This window comes from Pristis pectinata, chromosome 15 (assembly GCF_009764475.1).
Source record: "Pristis pectinata isolate sPriPec2 chromosome 15, sPriPec2.1.pri, whole genome shotgun sequence".
In the NCBI taxonomy this organism is placed as follows: domain Eukaryota; kingdom Metazoa; phylum Chordata; class Chondrichthyes; order Rhinopristiformes; family Pristidae; genus Pristis; species Pristis pectinata.
The window spans coordinates 18,017,247-18,039,482 of NC_067419.1; the positions used below are offsets into that span (position 1 = coordinate 18,017,247).

The 22,236-nt window shown below is 39.0% G+C and overlaps 1 protein-coding gene across 6 annotated transcripts in view; it reads left to right on the top strand.

Annotated features, from left to right (window-relative positions):
- Positions 1-22,236, top strand: part of wnk1b (WNK lysine deficient protein kinase 1b) — a 138,967-nt gene that overhangs the window by 102,708 nt on the left and 14,023 nt on the right. For all 6 annotated transcript variants that reach the window (XM_052030822.1, XM_052030827.1, XM_052030823.1 and 3 more), the window contains 8 exons: positions 3,539-4,974; positions 5,683-5,784; positions 7,144-7,239; positions 9,425-9,497; positions 10,552-10,688; positions 14,662-15,338; positions 18,858-19,060; positions 19,148-19,339. In XM_052030822.1, coding sequence (XP_051886782.1) covers positions 3,539-4,974; positions 5,683-5,784; positions 7,144-7,239; positions 9,425-9,497; positions 10,552-10,688; positions 14,662-15,338; positions 18,858-19,060; positions 19,148-19,339 — 2,916 coding nt within the window. The remainder of the gene's footprint in view (positions 1-3,538; positions 4,975-5,682; positions 5,785-7,143; positions 7,240-9,424; positions 9,498-10,551; positions 10,689-14,661; positions 15,339-18,857; positions 19,061-19,147; positions 19,340-22,236) is intronic.

Consider the following 22,236-nt stretch of genomic DNA (forward strand, 5'->3'; position numbering starts at 1 on the left):
ATATTGGATATGTAATTAAAATCAGAGGATGAAAGTTAATACAATTCTGGAATATACAGTATTGGTCCAAAGGACAAAAGAAAAAAAATTGTGTGGCTCTCTAGAGTCATGGAGAAATAACAGCATGTAAATGGGCCCTTTGGCCCTCCAAGTCTGTACTGATCATCATCCACCCATTTAGACTAATCCTATATTAATCCCAGAATTAAACCAGGAATATCTGGGATGCAAGTTAAATTGATTGTGGGAGTGAGGAAACTTTAAAATGGTCTACTTTTCTTCTTCTGTATGTATTGTACTGTAGGCTACTTGGTTAGCAGAAGGAGAAGCTAAAGGAAATGTTGAAAAAGTATGGATGAATGGAAAGAGAAAATACTGGGAATGCTCAGCAGAGTGGGCAGCATTGTTGGAGATGGAAACAGTTAATGCTTTAGGTCAATGATCTTTCATCTGAATTGGGAAAGATTACAAATTAAATGTGTTTTAAATAGAAGGGGGAGGGTCAGAGAGAACATTGCCTATGATAGGATGGAGACAGAAAGAGACTGGGTGGTGCACAAGGTTATGGTATTGAAGGCATGTTCAGAAGAGAAAAACGTGTTATGAGACCTCGAGGATTATGTGCTCCCACTTGTTGGTGAGACAGGATGTACTAGGGGATTGTGGTGCAGAAATCTAGCACATTGTCGGGTACGATTCTGTGGGTATGAATTATGACGTCAATCTGTTGCTTGATTTGTTTGAGTCAGACACCAGCTGTTTGTAAGGAGGACTTTGCAAGATTGATTGTGGTAGGAATAACTTTGCAGAGTCCATATTCTGTGCCTAAGTCAATGTAAGGTGATCTGTCCAGTTTTAATTTTCTGTTCACCGTAATGGTACAACTGAGTGGCTTACCAAGCCATTGCAGAGGGCACTTGAGTCAAGCCACATGGGTGGATCTGGAGAAATATATCAGGTAGGGCGGCAGTTTTTCTCTCCGAAGGATGTGACCTGAGGCATTTTTACGATAAATCAGTTGGTCATTTTTGTGGTCATTATTACTAAGAATGGTTGCTGATTTTTTTTTTCTAAATTTCAGATTATTAACTGAATTTACATTGCACAGCTGTCAGATTGTCATTTGCACTCTGGTCTCTGGATTACTAGCTTGGGATTTAGCTGTTGCACCACCACTGTATCCTGCAACCAGAGTTTTTTTTATAATTGTTACATTATTTCCATTACTGACCCCCTGGAGATAATGGGAAACATGGAACCAAATTAACTGGGCTAATAAGTGAATGCTGGCATGGATCTGTAAGGGCAGGCTGAGTTTGATTGAAACTTTATTTTGAAACTTTATTTTAAAACTTTATTTATACAACACGGTAATAGGCCCTTCCAGCCCAATGAATCCGCGCCGCCCATTTAAACCCATATTAACCTACCCGTACGTCTTTGGAATGTGGGAGGAAATGGAGCACCCAGAGGAAACCCATGCAGACACGGGGAGAAAGTACAAACTTGTTACAGACAGCGATGGGAATTGAACCCCGATCGCTGGCGCTGTAATAGTGTTACACTAACCGCTACGCTACCATGCCGCTCATTAACTTGATTTCCTTTTGAGCTTGATGCAATTGATATGCATTAACTTGTTAGCAACAAGGGCATTTAAAGAACAATGGTATTATGGGTCTGAAATTGGGTATAGGATAGAGAATGGTGCTGAATGTTTCCCTCCCACCTGGGCTTGCAAGGAATAGTCTCATTGTTTGCAGATAACATGAAATTCAAGTGCAGTAAGTAGTAAGGTGGAGGATAATAGATTTCAAAGAGGTAGCAAGAAGATGTAAATAGGTTAGTGAAATGGCCAAGCATGTTGTCGATGAAATTTGACAAGGGGAAATGGAAACTAATACATTTTAGTAAGAATATTATGGCAATATAAATTCAATAGTAGTTTTAGAGATGACGGGAGCATAGAACTTGCAGGATTGTTTATAGACAACCAGGTTATAAAACCAAGGAACCTTAATAAAAGCTGCATGTGCCTTAATTGTAGTATTATGCTTAATTCAATCTAATACACTTTTGGAAGGATATCAAGACTGCAGAATTAACTAGCTAGCATGGTACCATGGATGAGAGACTTCAATTATGTGGAGAGACTGGAGGTGTTATGTTGTAACCAGGGCATTATAAGTTAAGTAAAGATTTGATTGTGTTTATAATCAAGAAGGGTTTAAATGGAGTAAAAATGGAGAAAATGTTTCCAGGATTGGTGAAAATGACTTCTAAAAGGCCTGAGATTATTTGTAGACACATCTTATTTAGCAAGTTGTGGTGATCTTGATGGATTATCTGAAAGTATGATTAAAAGCAAATAGTCACATTACTTAAGAAAAACATTCTGGATGAATACTTGCAGAGAACAAATTTGGGTAATGGATAAATTGCAAGAGTGTGAGATTAACTTGATGCTTCTTCCAGTTCTTCAGTAGAGTTCAGGTAATCAAATGGCTACCTTGTGCTGTATTATGCTGATCTATTTATCTGTTTGCATTTTAAGTATTGTACCCAATTACTAGATATTTCTGTGCTTGAAGCATTATTTTTTTCTGTTCCCTAGTTCTAAAATTCTTGCCATTTACAAATACTCTGATAGGTCTTTCGTAGGTCCAAAATGAGTTTCACAGTTCCAACACTGAACTCCATCTGTCAATTTTGTTCAATTAATTAGCACCCCTTTGAATCAATAGACATGGTTTACAGGTCATTTGACTTGGTGTCTTCAGCAAACGTGAACCTGTATCTGTCTACCATTCCACTAAATCATTTTAGATATGTGAAGCTATGAGATCTAAACAAAGGGCTGTCACAAATCACTACGTGCCAACTTTAGTGTACATCTCCATCTCTACTCCCTTAATTCACTAGTTGTATCAATGGTCCACCTTGTTTTTCCTTCTCCTCTCTTATTAAACCAGTTTATAATGTGAAAACCTTTAGAATGTCTTTCTGCAAGTTCATGTAAATAATATTCAGATTCTCCTTTATCTATCCATGGTAGTAATACCCTCACACAAAAAAATACTGGGTTCGTTAGAAAGGTTTCATTTTCACATGAAGCAAAAGTGCACACAGTGAATTAAAGTGATGAGTGTTATAAGATTTGATTTATGAGGAGATTGCTTTTAGGGTTCACAAGAGACTGCGGATGCTGGCATCTGGAGCAACACACAGTGCTGGAGGAAATCAGCAGGTCAGGCAGCATCTATGGAGGGGAATGGACAGTTGATATTCCCCTCTACATACTGCCTGACTTGCTGAGTTCCTCCAGCACTTCATGTGTTGCTTTTAGGGTTGTTGGTTTGTAAAGAACACCGCAGGATATCCCATCCCAGTCAGTGGTTTAGGAAGCTTCCATGGATGCAGGTATCAACATGCTGAAAACTGTAGGTCTTTAAATTGTAGAAAGATTAAAACAGCTGTGCTTAGAAGTAATCAGATGGCATCCAATTTGTTCTAATTGAGATTTTTTTTGTTTTTACAGCTGTTTCCCACAGTCACAGTCTAAACCTGTCACACTCAGCTTCCTCAGTGAGTTTGCAACAAGCTTTTTCAGATTTAAAACACAAACCTTTTCAAGAGGGCCCTAATACTGCTCCTCCTGTCTTCAGCCAAACCATTCCACCATTTTCTTCGGTACATCCAGAAATGGCTAGTATTGGACAAGGAATTAATACACAAACAGTGGTGTCATCCTCAGCACCAGCTAGTCTAATAGCTGCTAGTTCTGCATCTCAAGCCAAGGTGCAGAGTATTCAGTCACCACCAGCTGAGCAGTTAACTAATGAAACCATTGCTGGTGTAGTTGCCTCTAACACTATTTTGCTGCCTCCAACCTCTCAGCCAGCTCAGCAGTCAATTGGAGGCACCTCTGCCAATGTAAGCATTCCTACTTGTGTATCTCCACCACAATCATCCCAGCCAAGTCGGCAAATAATTGGAGGCTCTGTTGCAAGTGTTCCTGCTCCAAGTTCAGTATCTCCACCGCTAACGTCGCATCTGGTACAACATTTGATTGGGGGAGCTGCAATCAGTGGAGCGCCTTCAACTTCCGTTTCTCCATCTTGCACTCAGACTGTGATATTGCAGGCTTCTCAACAACTTAGTGGTGGCGCTGTGGTCAGCCTGGCAGAATCGTTAACTTCACTGAGTACGTTACAGGGCCAGACAGAGATTTTGTGCAGTACAACCCAAGCCGAAGGTCAGCAGTTGAGTGGTAATGGCATGACTCTGGCACTGTCTGCGTCGCCGCCATCATTGCCACCCACATGTGGCATTCAAGCTGCTGTGAGCCAGTCCATTGTGGTGCAAACAATTAGTGCACAAAATGTTACCCTACCTCATACTGTGGGTGCTTCTGTGCCTCTGGCAACCCAGATCTCTGTACCTGGCACAGTATCTGCACAACCTGTTTGCAGTGTTCCTTCTGTACAACAAACACTGATTCATAATCAACCTCAAACAGCTTTTCTTCCAAATCAACCCCATATTCATTATTCTGAAGTCGATATAGATTTGAATACCAAAGGCACTGGCATTGATGATATCAAGACGTTGGATGAAAAGCTTCGATCGTTGTTTAGTGAACATAGCACTGGAGGGTGTCCTCACGTTTCAGCACCTTTGGAAATGGGATTGAATGCAGAGTCTGCCACAATTGATAGTTTGCTTGCTGCAGGAAAAGTAACTGGTATACCAGGGACTTCAACAGTTACTGTCCCATCCTACCCAGTTGCCACCACAGGTTCTATCATGCCTCCTTCCAGTCTACCTCTTGGCCCTACAGGACTTCCATTAACTATCCAGCAACCTTCGACTCCTTCCAGTTATCCAGCAGTTGTTCCTTCTATGCCCAGTGTCATTCCAACTGCAGGGCGACCAGGCACGCCGCCATCCAAAGCACCACTTGGCAGATTACCTGTAAGTTAATCCAGAGCATATAAAACTACATAATTAATGTTTATGTGAGAATGCAAAACCAGAAAGTTGTTTGAAGAATAATAGTGCAGTTTTCAAATGCACCTATTAACATTTTTGAGTGAATTAATGTAATAAGCATTTAAAGTCTCTATTGAGATTGCAGTGCCAGTCTGAACTGTACTAAATCTCTTTATTGTTTTTAAATCTTTTCCCCTCTTCATCTAATAATTCAATTTATTCAACTATTTTGCCACATAAACATTTTTGTTTGTCGTGCAGCATTCTGTAAAAGGTGGCAGCCCTGGTTCCTATTGTCAGGTGTCTGCCATTGGTAGTCTTAAACTGTCGAGCAGGAAATGCAACAATACTTAAAATCAATTCAACAGAATTCTCAAAGTTGCATACCTGTAGGAGTGTCATATTAAAGTGCTATTATTTTGAAGTTAATGAAGTTCATGATCAAGTAGAGAAACTACAATAATTACCCATCTAAACTATATCCTAGGATATACTTTGAGTGTTTTGTACTATTACTTGAATTTGTTTTATTTGAATGTCATGCTGTATTTTGAAATGCTAACTTCCGTCTCTAACTTGGAGTGTACTGCTTTATGTGAAACATAGGGAATATCTTTTAATACCATTATTTGATGTCATTCACACATGGCCTTAGTTGATGCAACTCCTCTTCCCCTTCATTACTTGTAGGTGCAACAGCTAAGTACGGAAGCTCTTGACCAACAATTAAAACAGGCTCTCACTCCACCCACTGAGCAGTTGCCACCTTTTCCAGGACCTTCACTAACCCAGGTGCAATAATATTACCCAATGTGCTCTTTGTGAATTTATTACTTGGTATGCCATGCCCTTTGCATGTGATTCATCTCTTGATTGAAAATTATCTGATGCATGTTTTTGTCTTGCTAATTAATCCTTTAATTGTAAGTTCTTAATGTATGCAGTGCAAGCTAAACCTCTTGATGCAAAACACAGTTTGGATAAATTGCTTCCTTTTGTCTGTTCCATTCCACATATGGATGAACATATGGCATCAGTCCATATGCAAGTGAATGTTCTTTGAACATTTCTGTTCACAAAATACCCTTTAACATGCATGCAAGAGCCAGTGGTTTTGGAGTGCTCAATCCATCAATTAGTTTATTTGTAGGAAGGTAGGTGAGTATAGTTGATCAGTATTGACAGCTGATTCGGTACTTGTGTACAGGACCATCAGCTAAGTTCTGTTTGCTCCTAGCTGGCCGCCACTGGCTCCTTATCCCCCAATGTATTAAACTTTGAGTGCTCATCCTTCATACGTTGAATTCATTTGATCCCTGCAGTCTCCATTAGACTTTTCTCATTCTCTTCCTGAACTGCTTTGGAACCAGGTAATTGTGGGAGTCATTTGATTCTAGCCTTTTTGTGCACTTTTCTCATCTGTAAACGCACCTTTGGTGATCCTTCAATTAATGTAGTCCCATTTCCTGGAATTCCTTTCTTCAGTTTCTTTGCCCTTTCTTTAAAAATAGGTTGTCAGCCAAGCTTCAGGTCTCATTTCCTAACTCCTTTTCTTGGTACTAATCCCTAAAGCAAAAATTGACAGTCATAGGCATGGTCTGATTCATCTGGACTAGCGGTGTATATTGGAACTCATAAATTTGAATAATGTGAATTGAGTGGATTCAATCAAGTGTTAGAAATTGCTTGTGGTCTTGCGTGTTTCTATGATTTCTGTTAGGTCCACAATATAATTGTTCCCCAGAGGGCAGATGGGCCAGTAGATCAGAAACATCTTTGATGCTTTTAAACTCACTTTTAAGAAGTGCATGATCCACTGCATTAGCTACTCTTGAGTTTTGCTTTACCTCCCCTACCGCCCCACCTTTCTGACATCTCAGTGGTACACAAACCAGTTTGAGCTTCAATCTTACACTTCAAAAAGGAAGAGGTATTGATAACAGTGTGTATTTTAATGCTTTGAACCACATTATTTGGGAGGTTTATTTATTTGCTCTGCAAAATTTGTTCAACCTTTCAGGAAGTTTTATTTGTAGTTACTGTGAAACTTAAGTTGTAATAATATTATAAATGTGCTTCTGTTTTGGGGGGGGTAGATACTATCTATAGATTAGAATCCATAGATAACTTATGAAAGTTTTTGTTCTTCAGTCACAACAACCTTTGGATACTTTGGATGCCCAATTGAGACGAGCCCTGAGTCCAGAGACTGTGTCAAATATACCTGTTGTGTTTACTTCAGTGCAGGTGCGTGTCAAGGTATTAGATGGCCAGCTTTTCAAACTTTGTTAGTGTGGTTTAAATTATTAACTTTGTTAGAGGCAGTTTAGCCATGTTGGTAAATTTGGACTATTGGAACAATAAAATAATAAATGCGTTTAACTATATGTAATCATGCAGCATCAAATGTGGTTCAGCAGTTTTTGGGTTTTAAAGCATTGTCCTCTGCAAAACTAGTTGTAGTGCAGAAATGTTCACATTATGTTCACTGAGTATACATTGAAGAAACTTTTTTTTGTCGTCAGAGCAGCTTGGGTAGACTTGTACTGGTTTTATGAGCTGTCAAATCACGTGATGAAAATCTGCAGTTATACAGCAGCTAGAGAAATATCATGTGGTTTGCAACAGGATTATTCTGTAATGGACCAAAAGCAAAATACTGAATATACTGTTATCTGAAATAAAACAAAAAATATTGGTGACATGCTGCCAAACAATCTCTATAAAGATAGCTGTCTTGTCTTTGGATCAATTATTCAGTCCAAATTCAAGTTGAGGAATATTTTCTGTATTTTCTATTTTGTTTGTGTCTACAATAGAGTTTGATTAACTTGCAGATTTGACTTGGACATACAATTTGTTTCTAACATTGGAATAAGTGCTTAAAACCTGGTCAACTAACACAGGCACCATTATTCTATGTTACATCATAAAGAGTGTCAAATACCCATTTACAGAAATTGAAGCTTTTTTCCTTTTTGTATTCTGCATAGGTATTGGTTACAGTAAATTGCCTTGAGGTTAATGCTAAAAAAGTGATACTGTTGTCAAACTCTTGTGTTACTTTTGTGTGCAAAATAAAAATTGGAAGCCAAAATGATTTTGATGCTTTTCTAATGGAGCTAAAACTGTTAAGAATTTATTTATGGAAAGCTGGATTGAATGATATAGATTTTATTGTTAAATTTAGTCCTGCATGCTTGCTGCGTTACTACTACATAGACTTTTAATTTAACCTTTTGTCTTCTAGTCACTTTAATTTTATTAAGTTGGGTAATACACCAAGGCGGGGAAAGTTATACAAGTGGCAGGAGCAACCTGGCTGAATGGAATGTCTTTACATATTCCTAGTATCTCTGCTAAAATGTTAATATTCATGCTAAATTATAGCATTGTTTCCATCTTTCCAAATCAATTAGTCTGGTTACTAAAAAAAGAGTCCCCATCACCCTAACTGTTATCCTTTTTCTCCAAGTTCTTAAATATGCACTTGGCACTCAACTATAGGGCCAGTTTTTTTTCTCATTCTTCTTATCTTGTTTTCTATATTACCAAGACTCTCTGACATTCATCAGTGTGTGTTCCATCTCATTCTATCCTAACTATTTCATGACTTAAGATAGTTAATGATTTTGTTCTCGTTTATCAACTCTCATTCACTTTACTACCTTTTGGTTACAGCATCATCACTTTTTTTCTCCAATAGTTTCTCGATGTTATAATACGTATATTCTATTCCATCTGTTCTTCACCAAAATATTAAAGATTCAGAATTGTTTTCATACTGTCCTGCAGCCTGTCAACATCCAATTCCAGATGAGTAAACTTTGGGCAAAATTGAAAGCATAATCTTGGGCTCTTGCCAGGACACACTCAATCTGTCTTTTCAAGCTGAACTTGATTAGTATTCAGCTTAACTGCTCTGCAACGTGAGTTTTGGATCCAGTAATTGGTCCAAAGACGGGACTGCTATTTTCCATCTCCAGAGCATTGCCCATTGTGTCCCTCTTGTGCTATTCTTATTTCTGACTTTTATCATATCTCTTTTGTGCCAAACACTCTTCTCAAATGCACATCCCTGATCAGTCTGTGTCCACAAATTTGGGTATACATCCATAATTGACATCCATCCTGAGCTCCACTGAATCCATGGAGTAAAACAGAAGCTTGTTTACACAGCACATGAAAGTAATAATGCAACTTTACCCAATGAGGATGTCTTAAATGTTATAAATATGTCCCCCAAACAGGTTTTATCCTGTATTAAAGTTTGTTAGTAATCTACCTCCAAAGCAGCATAAAATTATATATCCTCTGCAAGGTACTGCAACTGCCATGGAAATTTATGCAGATTAGGTAAATGATAACAACACAAACATGCTATTTTTAAGCTCAAATTTTCATTAAATGGCCTTTTCTTCTGTAATCGCAGAGTGTGGTTCCTGTGAATGGCTCAGTGGTGTCTTCTGTTCAAAGCTTTACGGCAACCAGCTTGCCTGCAGAAGGTAAAACAAAAATTTCTGAAATTTGTCCTGTGGCATTGCTTGTGGGGAAAACAACCTTTCTGTAATGTTGCAGTGGCCTATTGCCATTTGCCAAAAGCTTTTATTCAGCAAAAAACATTGATTTGTGCAGAGATCAAAAAATGTACCATTTAAGATATATAGGTGCTGGTCCTTTGCATCAAGAAAAGGAAGTATGGGTATTGTTTTTGAAATTGAGCATGTACAAATGAAATTTATGATTCTGATATAGATTTGTGTGTGTGTTTGGGGGGGGGGGGGGGTGGTTGGTGGAGGGAAAGAGTCCTAAATGGATTCATCATGCTGAGATTTTGACAGTGTATATTAATAAAAAAAAAGCTAGTAGATATATTCTGATATTAATAGAAGGGTATCTTTCCTCATTTAATTTCTCAGTTCACATAAAGTAGCAAAATTTTGAAAACTCAAGGTGAACAAGTCTTTTTTTTAAATGTAAGGGGAAAGTATAATGTTAATGGCAGCACTCTTAACAATACTGATGTACAGAGGCATCTTGGGTCCAAGTCCATAGCTCCCTGAAAATGGCACTCGAGTAGATAGTGTAGTAAAGAAGGTGTATGCCATGCTTGCCTTCATCAGTCACAGAATGAGAGACATAGGGTATACAGTCAAAATCTTTTCCTCAGGTAGAAATATCAAATACTCGAGGGCATAGTTTTAAGGTGAGGGGGGAACTTTAGAGGAGGTGTGTGGTGCAAGTTCTTTCCACAGAGAGTGGTAGGTGCCTCAAACGTGCTGCTAGGGTGGTGGTGGAAACAGATACGATAGCGGTGCTTAGGAGGCTCTTAGATGGGCACATGAATGTGGAGGGATATGAATCATGTGTATGCAGAAGGAATCAATTTAACTTGGCATTGTGTTTGGCACAGACGTCGTGGGCTGAATGGCCTGTTCCTATGCTGTACTGTTCTATCTAAATCTAATTGGCCTAAAGATCTGAATCTCATTTTCTTAAAAGTTAATCTACTTTATAAGTGATTTCAGTTTTGTTTTAGTCCTTTCCCTTTTCTACCAGGTCTTGCTACACAGCCTGATGATAATGTGGTTGACTCGGAAGACAAAGCTGGCTCTCGTGAGGAAGATGTCATGACAACAAACAAAGTTACAGTTATTGGTATTGGAACTGGAGTTGTGAAAATGGGTCGTTTTCAGGTAAGAACTCAGTACTTCAACCAAAAAAAGATTATAAATGTTTGCTTGCTGTTTTCCCTTTAAATCTCCTCGCAACTTGTTACTTTGGAGTTTTGTGTCAAATAATATTAAACTGCTACTGCATTTAATGATTTTCTCCTCCATGCTATTACTGTTAATTTGGTTTGTTTAGTCCATACAAAGAAACTCTTTTATGATCATACTGCTTTTGATAAATGCAACTCTTATTTCCTCTTGTGTACTCTGCACTATCCATTATTGTTTGGTGGCAGTTATCTAGAACCTCAATGTCTATTTTCCCCTTGTTGTTTCTTAGATACACCCAATTGCACTTGATTTTCTATTCCTTTCATTGTACTGCCTTTATCCTATCCTCCTCCATTTCTATTTTGCTTGTCTCTTTTAAAGATATGATGTTTAATCCCCAATTTTGGTTACTTTGAAACCAATTCTCTGTAATGGCGGTTGGGTTGCACCCATTTATTTCTATTTGAGCTCTTAATTTTTATAATCTGTCTGTCTTGTAATGAAAGTTGTATGCTTCAGACAAAGAATCTTCAATTGAATCTTCAACCTGCCGCGTAGGTTGATAGGGCTGTTAAGAAGGCGTATAGCGTGTTGGCCTTCGCTAGTTGGGATATTGAGTTCAAGAGCCGTGAGGTAATGTTGCAGCTCTATAAAACTGTGTTAGACCACACTTGGAGTATTGTGTTCAGTTCTGGTTGCCTCATTATAGGAAGGATGTGGAAGCTTTAGAGAAGGTGCAGAGGAGATTTACCAGGATGCTGCCTGGATTGGAGAGCATGTCTCATGAGGATAGGTTGAGTGAAGGAGAATGAGAGGTGACTTAGTAGAGGTGTACAAGATGATAAAAGGCATGGGTGGAGTGGACAGTCAGAGACTTTTTCCCAGAGCGAAAATGGCTAACACAAGGGGGCATAATTTTAAGGTGATTGGAGGAAGGAGTAGGGGGAATGTCAGAAATAAGTATTTTAAACAGAGTGGTTGGTGCGTGGAATGCACTGCCGGCAGAGGTGGTGGAGAAAGATACATTAGGGACACTTAAGAGACTCTTAGATAGGCACATGAATGATTTAAAAAAAAAAGGTGGAGGGCTATGTGGGAGGGAAGGGTTAGATAGATCTTGGAGCAGGATAAAATGTCGGCACAACATTGTGGGTTGAAGGGCCTTGTACTGTGCTTGTATGTTCTGTGTTCTAATTTTGTTGCTTCAGCAATTTTCCCTGCTCTGCAGTTGAAGCTCTGTTTATCTTTGTAGTCTGACAGATTCTAGTTATCTTTACTTCCTGTGTTTACTGTCTTTAATTTCTCAAATTTCCTTTCCCCAACACCCCTACTATTTAGTTTAAAGCCATATCTAAGCACTTTAGTTATTTGACTAGTTAGGAAGCTGGTACCAGCCTGATTCTCGTGAATTCCGTCCCAACAGAACTGCTCCACCTTCCCCTTCACTGATTCCAGCACTCCATGAATTGAAACCCATTTTTTCCACACTAGTTTGTGAGCCATGCATTAAACTCTGATCTTATTAACATCATACACTTTGCATGTGGCTCAGGTTATAATCCAGCGATTCTTACCATTGTGATTCTGCTTTTTAATTTGAACCCAAGATGCTTGTGTTTCTTCATCTCCTTGGACCTAACTACCACATTGCTTTCCAGGTGGACCATGGCAAATTTTGCTTATTTCAAGTTCCTTTACAGCCCTGAGGAGACCTTAACCTTGGCATGGCCACCATGGCCTTTTGGACTTGCACATCTAGCTGCAGAAAGCACCATCAATCCTAGTATCTGTACTGCTCTTCATGGCTACTGGATTCCTTTCACTCTTCTTAAGAATGACTCCTCCCTTGTCCAGTGGTGTTTGCTACTCTTTCCTGCAGTTACTGTTGTCATCCATAAAGCTCCAAGGATCTTTCTGTTTGAACAGGTGGGGACTGAGGATCCTGTTATGCTACATTATGGATTCCCATATCTACCTCACTTGTAGTTGCTTGTTCCTTTATCGCTTGACAAACCAAATCTGCAGTACTTAATCTAAGGGATGTGACTGCTTGAAACAAAATGTCCAGGTGACATTTCCCTCCTTTGTCCTGCAGTATCTGAATCTCAACCTCCTGCTCATCAACTGGTTATAGTTCAAAGAATTTTGGCTGATCTACTGATCATAAAGGGCTTCATCACATCTCTCGTTCTTGTATCTGCGACATCATCTGCACTCCCATGTCTTTTTTAGGTTATTTATTATATTTATTTAATTCTTTTAAATATAAAACTGCACATTGCCATTGCCTTACTGAATTTGCTTAGTCACTAAAGTCTACTCTCCATTGACTCTCGATTCAGTGAGCACTGCACATTGCACTAAGAAGCACTGTGCCTTTGCAGGACCCTCAGGTTCTTAGTTTTCACATGTTCTGAGTCAGCTGATCAGTTAATCAGTTCTTGCTGGTTACCTAATCACTTGGGAGGCTCTAGGCTAGTTGTTTCACATGTTATTTGTTTACCATCAAGAACTTATTTTTATAATTTATTTATATAATTTTTATAATTTATTTATAAGAACTTAACAATTGAATTTATAAGAACTTAACAATTTTTATAATTTATTTATAAGAACTTAACAATTGAACCAAAGTAAACAATTAAATATTTAAAATGAAATTGCTCCTTTACTCATCAAATTCCATACTCTGTTAGCACTGCACAACTCGCATCAGGAAATGCACAATCAAATTTTCTGGAGCGCAATGTGCAAACTAGCATTTCCTGTTCACTTTATAATCGTTTCTTTCTGCTGAGGCAAGCTTCTGCATCTGGCAAAATTTCTGTTTCATGTAATTTTACAGTGTGCCAGTGAGACAACACCTGAAGTATTACATACAGTTTTGATCTTCGTGTTTAAGGAAGGGTATACTTGCATTGGGACAGAGCAGAGCAAGTTCACAAAGTTGATTCCTTGGATGAAGAGTTTGACATATGAAGGAAGGTTGAGTAGGTTGAGCCTATACTCATTGGAGTGTAGAAGAACTATAAGTGACCTTATTGAACCATTTGAGATTCCAAAGAGAATTGACAGTGTGGATTCCCCTATCTAGAAGTGTCATCTGGAACTGGGCATGATTTCAGAATAAAGGGATCAGCCATTTATGGCGGACTTGTGAAAGAATTTTTTTTAATGGGTTGTGAATCTTTGGAATTCTCTACTTGAGAGAGCTGTGGAGGCTGAGTCATTAATAACCTCTGCCGTAAATATGTTCAGACATTTAAACTACAAGGGAATCAAGGGGTGTAGAGAGAAGGCAAGAGTGTAGTGTTCAGGCTAGGAGTGGAACAGGTATGACATTATTCAATGGCCCATTCTTGCTCTTGTTTCTTATGTTGGTAAAAATGAGAAATGTCTGGATACAAGACTTACAGGACTCATTGCATGCATTGCTCCAATTTTTCACTGCCCTTTGGTCACTTCACCCGAAGGCAATAATCAGTCTCACTTCCCATACAACACAATGTACATTCAAATTAGTAATTTGTAGTTACTGAAGTGCTTTTGTATTTAGACCTTCTGTGGTCTATCTAAAAACAAAAATTGTCCTGATTACACTAACACAATGTGTAAAATGGCCAAAATGTTCTGCTCCAATATGCATTTTATTCTGTTATTAAGCTGAATGATTACACATGAATTCTTCAGAAAATTAATTAAAACTACATTCAGTAAATTAAGTTTGTTTAAAAATAACTCCTCCTCCTAGCCTAGATCAACCTGTATGTGGTACCATACCAGTATCTGTTGATCAGTAATTGTCAGTTGTATTTAGGAATAATCTTTAATTCTACTGTAAATCAGACTATGCATTGACCAATGTCCTCAGTGATTTCGTACAGGAGCCAAATCCTAATGATTTTTTTTTGTTTGGAGAACCACTAAGTAATTTATTTCTTTGTAGGTTTCTGTTGCAACAAATGATGACTTGCATCAGGAAGCGTATGACAAACAAAGGGAGTGTAAGCAGAAACGTACTTCAGAGGAATCCTCTTCTGGAAGCAGTCCTGAAAGTACACTTATAAAACCATCTGGAAGTGGCAGCCATGACGATGCTGTGGATGGTGCACCTGTAATTGAAAGCAAAAATAGTGAATCCCTACCATACCAAGAACCAGCTCAGCAGGCAAAAATAGGACGGTTCCAGGTCACAACAAGAAGAGACACTGTTGGCCGTTTTTCAGTGGCAAGGACGCAAGATGAAGTTACATATGAGGCTGGCAAGGGAAACTTTCCTAGTGTTCCTATGAGTACTTCTCCACTAACAGAACTTTCATCTTTGCCAGTGGATCATGTTACAGATCAAATTTTACCACCTAAAGAATCAATTGAATCAGAACAATATCTACATACAAATGGACCTGTTTTGCCTGAGACCGGGCAACCCCTTTCAAAGGAACTGGGTCAAACGACGGTTGATCATGCAGGCAGTCCAGCCTCGCCTCAATCATCAGAATCTAAGAGTACCATCATTGTGCAGAACCTTACCAATTCTTTCAATTCTTCTTACATGAGCAGTGATAATGATTCAGAAATTGAAGATGAAGATATGAGGAAAGAGCTGCATAGACTGAGGGACAAGTAAGTGTCTGGTTCACCTCTATATTTGCTTGTTTGACACTTTGCTTCATGCAGATGTAGGCCATCCATTTTTCAGCAGTTAAGTGAAATTTTGTAAACATTAAAAGATGTATTAACATTGGTCTTAAAGTAGTCATCTGTCTGCTTTCCTATCTTGAGATTCACGGGCTTGAAATCTCATCCAATGATTAGAAAGGCATTGATTTGCTATTAGTGTTTTTTTTTCTATTTCCTTTCCTGAACAAATGTTGAAACAGTAACAGTAAATGTTTCATTGATTAACTATCCTTCAATACAGTTGGTCTTGTCCCCTACTTTTACAAAGATGCAGTTCTGATAGCAATGTCAAGTAATGATCCAAATTGATTTCTCTATCCTAGCTTGGGAACATTCAAATCAGTTACATTTTCCTTATTGCTGCCCCAGTTAAGATTAGCAAATCAATGCAGAGTGAAGCTGAGTACCACAGCCAATAAAACCTGGTTAGTTATTTTAGAGTCATACAGCATGGAAACTGGCTCTTCATCTACTGTGTCCATGCTAGCCATAAGGTATCTTTCTCTGCTATCCCATTTTCACACCATGGCTTTCTATGCCATGGCACTTCAGATGTTCATGTAAATAATAAAATGTTGTGAGAGTACCTTCCTCTACTTTCTGGATTTCATTCTCTTCAGATCTCTAAATCTACCCTTTAACTTAAACCTCGGCCAATGGGAAAAGTTTCTCACTAGCTACCCTATCTGTGCTCCTCATAATTTTGTATACCTCAGTCTGGTTCCCCCTACAGCCTCTCCTCTTGAAAGAAAACAAACCCAGCTGATCCAGCCTTTCCTCATTACTTCCTTGGCAATATCCCGATGAATCTCTGGTGCACTGTCTCCAGTGCAATCACACACTAGTGATTTAGAATGACACACAGTACTCGAGCTTTGTCATAATTAAAGTTTTGTATTGATGTACCACAACCTCCCTGCTGTAATATTCTGTGCCCCAGCTAATGAAGACCAGTATCTAACATGCTGCTTTGGCCACCTTATCTACCTATGCTGCTACCTACAGGGATCCTTGGGCATGAGCACCAAGGTCACTCTACCTTCAGCACCTGAAGTCCATGTGGGTTACTTTAACCACATTAGTCTCCTCAACACACCAGTTTCTCCTCAGAAAAATTCAATCAAATTGATCAGATAGGATACCCCATTAACCTATCAATGATTAATCCCTGCTTTTACAAGTGCAGATTAATGATCACTCGGAATTTTTTCAGTAATTTCCCTACCATTGTTAGACTTACTAGCTTATAATTGGTTTATCCCTGTTGCCCTTCTTGAATAAAATTGCCATATTTGCTGTCTTTCAGTCATGTGGCACCTCTTAAGTGGCCAGAGAAAATTTTAAATATTTCTATCAGAGCCCCAGCAATCTCCTCCCTTGCCTCCCATAACGGCCTGAGATGCATCTCATCAGGCCCTGGTGATTTATCCACCTTAAAGCTTGCAAAGTTACCTAATATCTCCTTTTTTAAAATAGTGATTTTTTTTAGAATTCTACTGTTAAATTTTGGATGGCTCCTACTGGTAGCTGCTCCCAGTCCACTTAACTTGTAATATAGTCAACCATCTCTCAATGCAGGACCTTGATTTCAAGTCGGTCCTTGTCCTGTAACAATCTTGAAACTTAACTCACTATCTCCAAAATGCTTATCCACTGACACTCTCCATTTGCCCAGCTACATTCCCAAAAGGTTAGATCCAATACCACTCTGTATCTACTAGAACTATGTATGTACTGGCTCAAAGTTCTTCTAGACATGCTTTAAAAAATTCTGCTCCCTATAATTCTTTCGCATTAAGGTGATCCCATTTAATACTGGAGAAATTGAAATCCCATACTAAGATAACACTATTATTCTTGCACATCTGTTATTTGCCTACATATATGCTCTGCTGTTTCCTGCTGACTGACACTCCCAGCAAAGTGATCACCCACTTGCTTCTAAGCTCTGCTCATATGGCCTCATTTGAAGAACCTTCTAGCATATCCTCCATCTGTACAGCAGTAATGGATCCCTTGATTAATATTGCAATGCTACCATCTCTTTGTTTTCCCCATCTCTCTCCTCCTCTTCCTGGTCGCTCTTGAGGACTTTACCCTGGAATGTTGAGTTGCCAATTTGCCTATCTTTCAACCATATCTCAGTGATAGCAACAATTCCACCTGAAGTCAACTTCACTGATTTTTTTTTAACTCTATGGACCTGACATTTGTTTATTTTAGTCCATTTGATTCTATAGTCTTGATTTTGAGCAGCCCTTTCACTGGTAAGTATTGAGTGTGTGTAAACATGTTTTTATACTCAAGTTCCCAGTGGCTTAATATATAAATATATGGTGGTAACTTGAAACATTTCCTCATTCCTTTGCAAATATACAACCTGATATGACACCAAGTCTAAAGAATAGTTTGGTCTCAAAAATGTACTGAATTTAACTGATTGTACCTAGGACTTAGAGCAGTCACCTTGTGATTGACTGTAGTAAATGGTTGAGAATAAGAAGAAATCATTCTAGTTAGTCACTACTCACTGCCATATGTTCACATACGCATCGTTTTCAGATAGAGTTTGAACAGAATTGGGTTCAACTTTGATTCCATCTACCCATGAATATTTGAGAAATGGCCACTTTTTTGATGTTGGAATGTAAATTTGAGAGAAGATATTTTGACAATATTACTGAATGTATATTTGTGTTTCTCTTGATTTAGAATCTCCAAGGATTTTTACTGAGTGAGCTTATCGTAACAAATAGTAATAATGAAGTGGAGCATAGAAACAGGAGCCCTACATTTTTTCCACCACTTAATCAATTTCATATAATTTTCATTGAACTGTATTCATCCAACTTGCTCCGTATCCCTTGGGAAAAGCAAAAAATCTGAATGTATTATTGTAAATTTTTAAGAATTTTTATTGCCTGCTTCTCCATTTGTATTAATATAACTTTCAAAATCGCCTGACTAAGCTTTATTACTCCTATTTAAAGCATGTTGTATGCATGAAAATATGTTGCATGCTGTTTTAAAATAAATTTAGCAAAACAAATATTAGGCACAATATTCCCAGGGCCTTAGTTTCTCAATTGGGTCTTAGTTTTTCAAAATGTTCTCTGTTGAAAGACACAATTTTTTTCTCCTTGGACTGCTTGCTCTGAATGACATGTCCTGCTCCCATGTTTCCTAGTGACTGCTGCCAGGGTAAAGTTCAGATTGCAGATCTTCAGATCCTTGGAGTCGATCAATAAAGTAGCTTGCTCACAAGTGATTCTTGGATTTGCTAAAGCTGTGTTTGATGACAATATGTATGTTATACAAGCATTTTGTGGCTACAAATGTATATAAATTGGAAAGGTCTATAAAAAAAATATCCCATACTTCTATCATTTTAAGGATAGGTATCACATAAAGCAAACATTTGTCTTTCTTATAACAGTACTGTTTTAAAACAATTTGTTTCAGACATTTGAAAGAGATTCAAGAATTGCAATCACGGCAAAAGCAAGAGATTGAGGAGCTCTATATAAAATTGGGTAAGGCGCCACCTGCAGTAATAATTCCACCTGCAGCACCCCTGTCTGGACGTCGCAGACGACCCACCAAAGGGAAAAGCAGCAAATCCAGTCGGAGCAGCTCTCAAGGACAAAAAAGTCCCTTACTTTCAGGTAGGTAATGACCAACATCCATGGTGCCTTTTCATTTTTGTACAGTGTTATTTACTGCTGATGTTGTTGCTCTGTTCCCTTTTGCAGGGCCTTTAACTGCTCAGAGTACTTCAATGTTGACAGTACCACAGATGCTGTTGCCATCCCAAAGTACTCACGAATTCACCATTTCTGGACAAGGTCAGTTGCTGAAACCCTCGCCATCCAGTGAAAATTTATACTCTGCTTACACAAGTGAAGGGGTGATTTCTGGGCAAAGTGTCTCTGTTACTGGACCAGGTAAGAATTTTGCGAACTAATTTGAAAATTTTCGGTTGCATATTCTGATGTTTTTTAATTACTACATTAGTTATAGGAGTTTAAATCATGCGTAGTTCCTTAGAAGGCATATTTTCTGCATGTGATTTGAGGGACATGCTGTCATTATTCAAAGTGCACTGTTGGCTTGCCCTGATTTTACTGAGAGGTCACCTAATCCACATCAGAATAACAACAATAAACTGATGGAAGTGTAACTAACTGCCACATAAGCATTTATTGCTAATTCAGTGTTGATTAGGGAGAGCATCACAACAGTATGTAGATAGGATATCCTGGGGAGATTGACCAACAAGACCTTATGGGTCGAGTTTAGGAATAGGAGAGGGGTGATCACTTTGCTGGGATTATACTATAGGCCTCGTAGTTAATTGGAATAATACATACGTAAGCAAATTGCAGGAAGGTGTAAAAGCAAAGGGTTATAGTAGTGGGAGATTTTAACTTTCCCAATATTGACTGGAATGCTTTAATGTATGGGGTGGAAAGTGTGTCCAAGATGTTTTTTTTTTCTGAAACGATATATATAAATAGGCCTTCCAGAAAAAGAGCTGTACTTTTCATTCTCTTAGGAAATGAAACCAGTTAGTTGGTGGAAGTGTTGGTTAGAGAACACTTTGGTAAAAGTGAGCACAATTCAGTAAGGTTCAAGGTAGTTATGGGAAGGAATAGGTTAGTCCTGAAGTTAAGGTCCTAAATTGGGGGGGGGGGTGGGGGGGAGGTGGAGGGGAAGAAGATCTGATTTCAATAGCGTAAGAGAGGACCTGGAGAAAGTATATTGGGAGCAGATGCTTGGCTTCAAACAACATTTTGACTAGTGGGAGTCTTTTAAAAGAGTTGGCAAGAGTTCAGGAACATGTACTGTTGAGGGTGAAAGGAAAAGATAGCAAGATTAGGGAACCTTGGATGACAAAAGTTATTGAAGGTTTGATCAGGAAAATAACAAATATACACAACCACAATCAAGCAAATCCTAGATGAATACAGAGAGTACTTAAAGGAAATTAGGAGGACAAAGAGGTGACTATCCTTGGCATTTAAGATTATGGAAAATCCTAAGTCATTCTATAAGCGTATTAGGAGCAAGAGGGTAGCTAGGGAAAGACTGGGTCTCCTTTGGGACCAAAGGGATAATCTTGTTGTGGAGCCAGGGAATGTGGGCAGGGTCCTAAATGCTTCTCGTCTGTTTACCAAGGAGAAGGAGTTGATAGAGGTGTACAAGATGAGAGAGATAGATCAAGTGGACAGTCAGAGATTTTTTCCCAGGGCAACAATGGCTAACATGAGGGGGCATCATTTTAAGGTGATTGGAGGAAGATATAAGGAGGATGTCAGGGGTAAGTTTTTACACAGTGGTGGGTGTGTGGAATGCACTGCTGGCAGAGGTTGTGGGGGCAGATACATTAGGGACACTTAAGAGACTCTTAAGACACAAAAATGATAGAGAAATGGGGGGGCTATGTGGGAGGTAAGGGTTAGATAGATATTAGAGCAGGATAAAATGTTGGCACAACGTTGTGGGCCGAAGGGCCTGTACTGTGCTGTAATGTTCTACATTCTAAGGACGTGGAGGATTGTGAGTTCAGGGAGGGATATGCTGATTTGTATGGACCACATAGGTATTAAGAAGGTGAATATATTGGACGTCTTGGAATGCATAAGGGTTCTGTCCTAGAATGCTCTTGGAAGCAAGAGAGGAGATCGCTAGGGCTCTGACAGATATTTTAATCTTTGTTAGCCACAAGTGAGGTACCAGAAGACTGGAGGATAGGTAATGTTCTTCCTTGATTAATAAATGCAGCAGGGATAAGCCGTCCTAGTGAGCCTTGTGTCAGTGATAGAGAAATTAATGGAGATAATTCTAAGGGACAGGATTTGTATCCACTTGGAAAGGTAGGGGCTGATTAGTGATGGTCAGCAAGGCACTGAGGGGGAAATCCTGTCTAACTAATTTTAGTTTTTTTGAGGAGCTAACCAAGAAGATTGAAGGCAGGGTGATAGATGTTGTCCATCTGGACTTTATAAGCTGGCTAAATGGATCAAAAATTCGCTTGATGATGGGTGGCAGAGGATAATGGTGGAAGGATGTTTTTCTGATGAGTCTGTGTCTAGTGGTGCACCACAGGGATCAACGCTGGAACCTTTGTGATATATTATGGTTTTGGATGTGAATGTAGGAGGTATGATAAGTAAGTTTGTGGATGGCACAAATTGGTGGTGTTGTGGAAGCTTGTCTAAGGCTTTGGCAGAAAATAGATTAGTTGGAAAGTTGGACAGAGCATTGGCAGATGGAGCTTAATCCTGACAAATGCAAGGTGATGCATTTTGGGAAGTCTGATATGGGTGGAACATAGAGTAAATGGTAGGGAACTAAGGAGATGTTGAACAAAGACTTGGGGGTCCGAGTCCATAGTTCCCTGAAAGTGGCAACCCAGGTTGATAAGGTGGTAAGGAAGACATGTGGCATGATTGCCTCACGGGTTGAGGCATAGAATATAAGAGTTGGGAACATGGTTAGGCCACATTTGGATTATAGCGTGCAATTTTGGTTGCCACATGAAAGGAAGGATGTGATTGTACTGGAGAGACTGCAGACTAGATTCATCAGCATGATCCTTGGATTGGAGGAGTTTTTAGTATGGGGATAGATTGGATAGGCTGGACTTTCCCTGGAGTGAAGGAGGCTTGGGGGTGACTTGTTAGAAGTATATGAGATTGAGAGGCATAGATGCGGTAGATAGTCAGATTCTTTTTCTCATGGTAGGGGTATCAAAAATAAAAGGGCATAGGTTTAAGGTGAGAGGAAGGAGTTTTGAAGGGAGGTTGGGGGTGGGGAGGGGTGGAGTTTTTTTTGTACA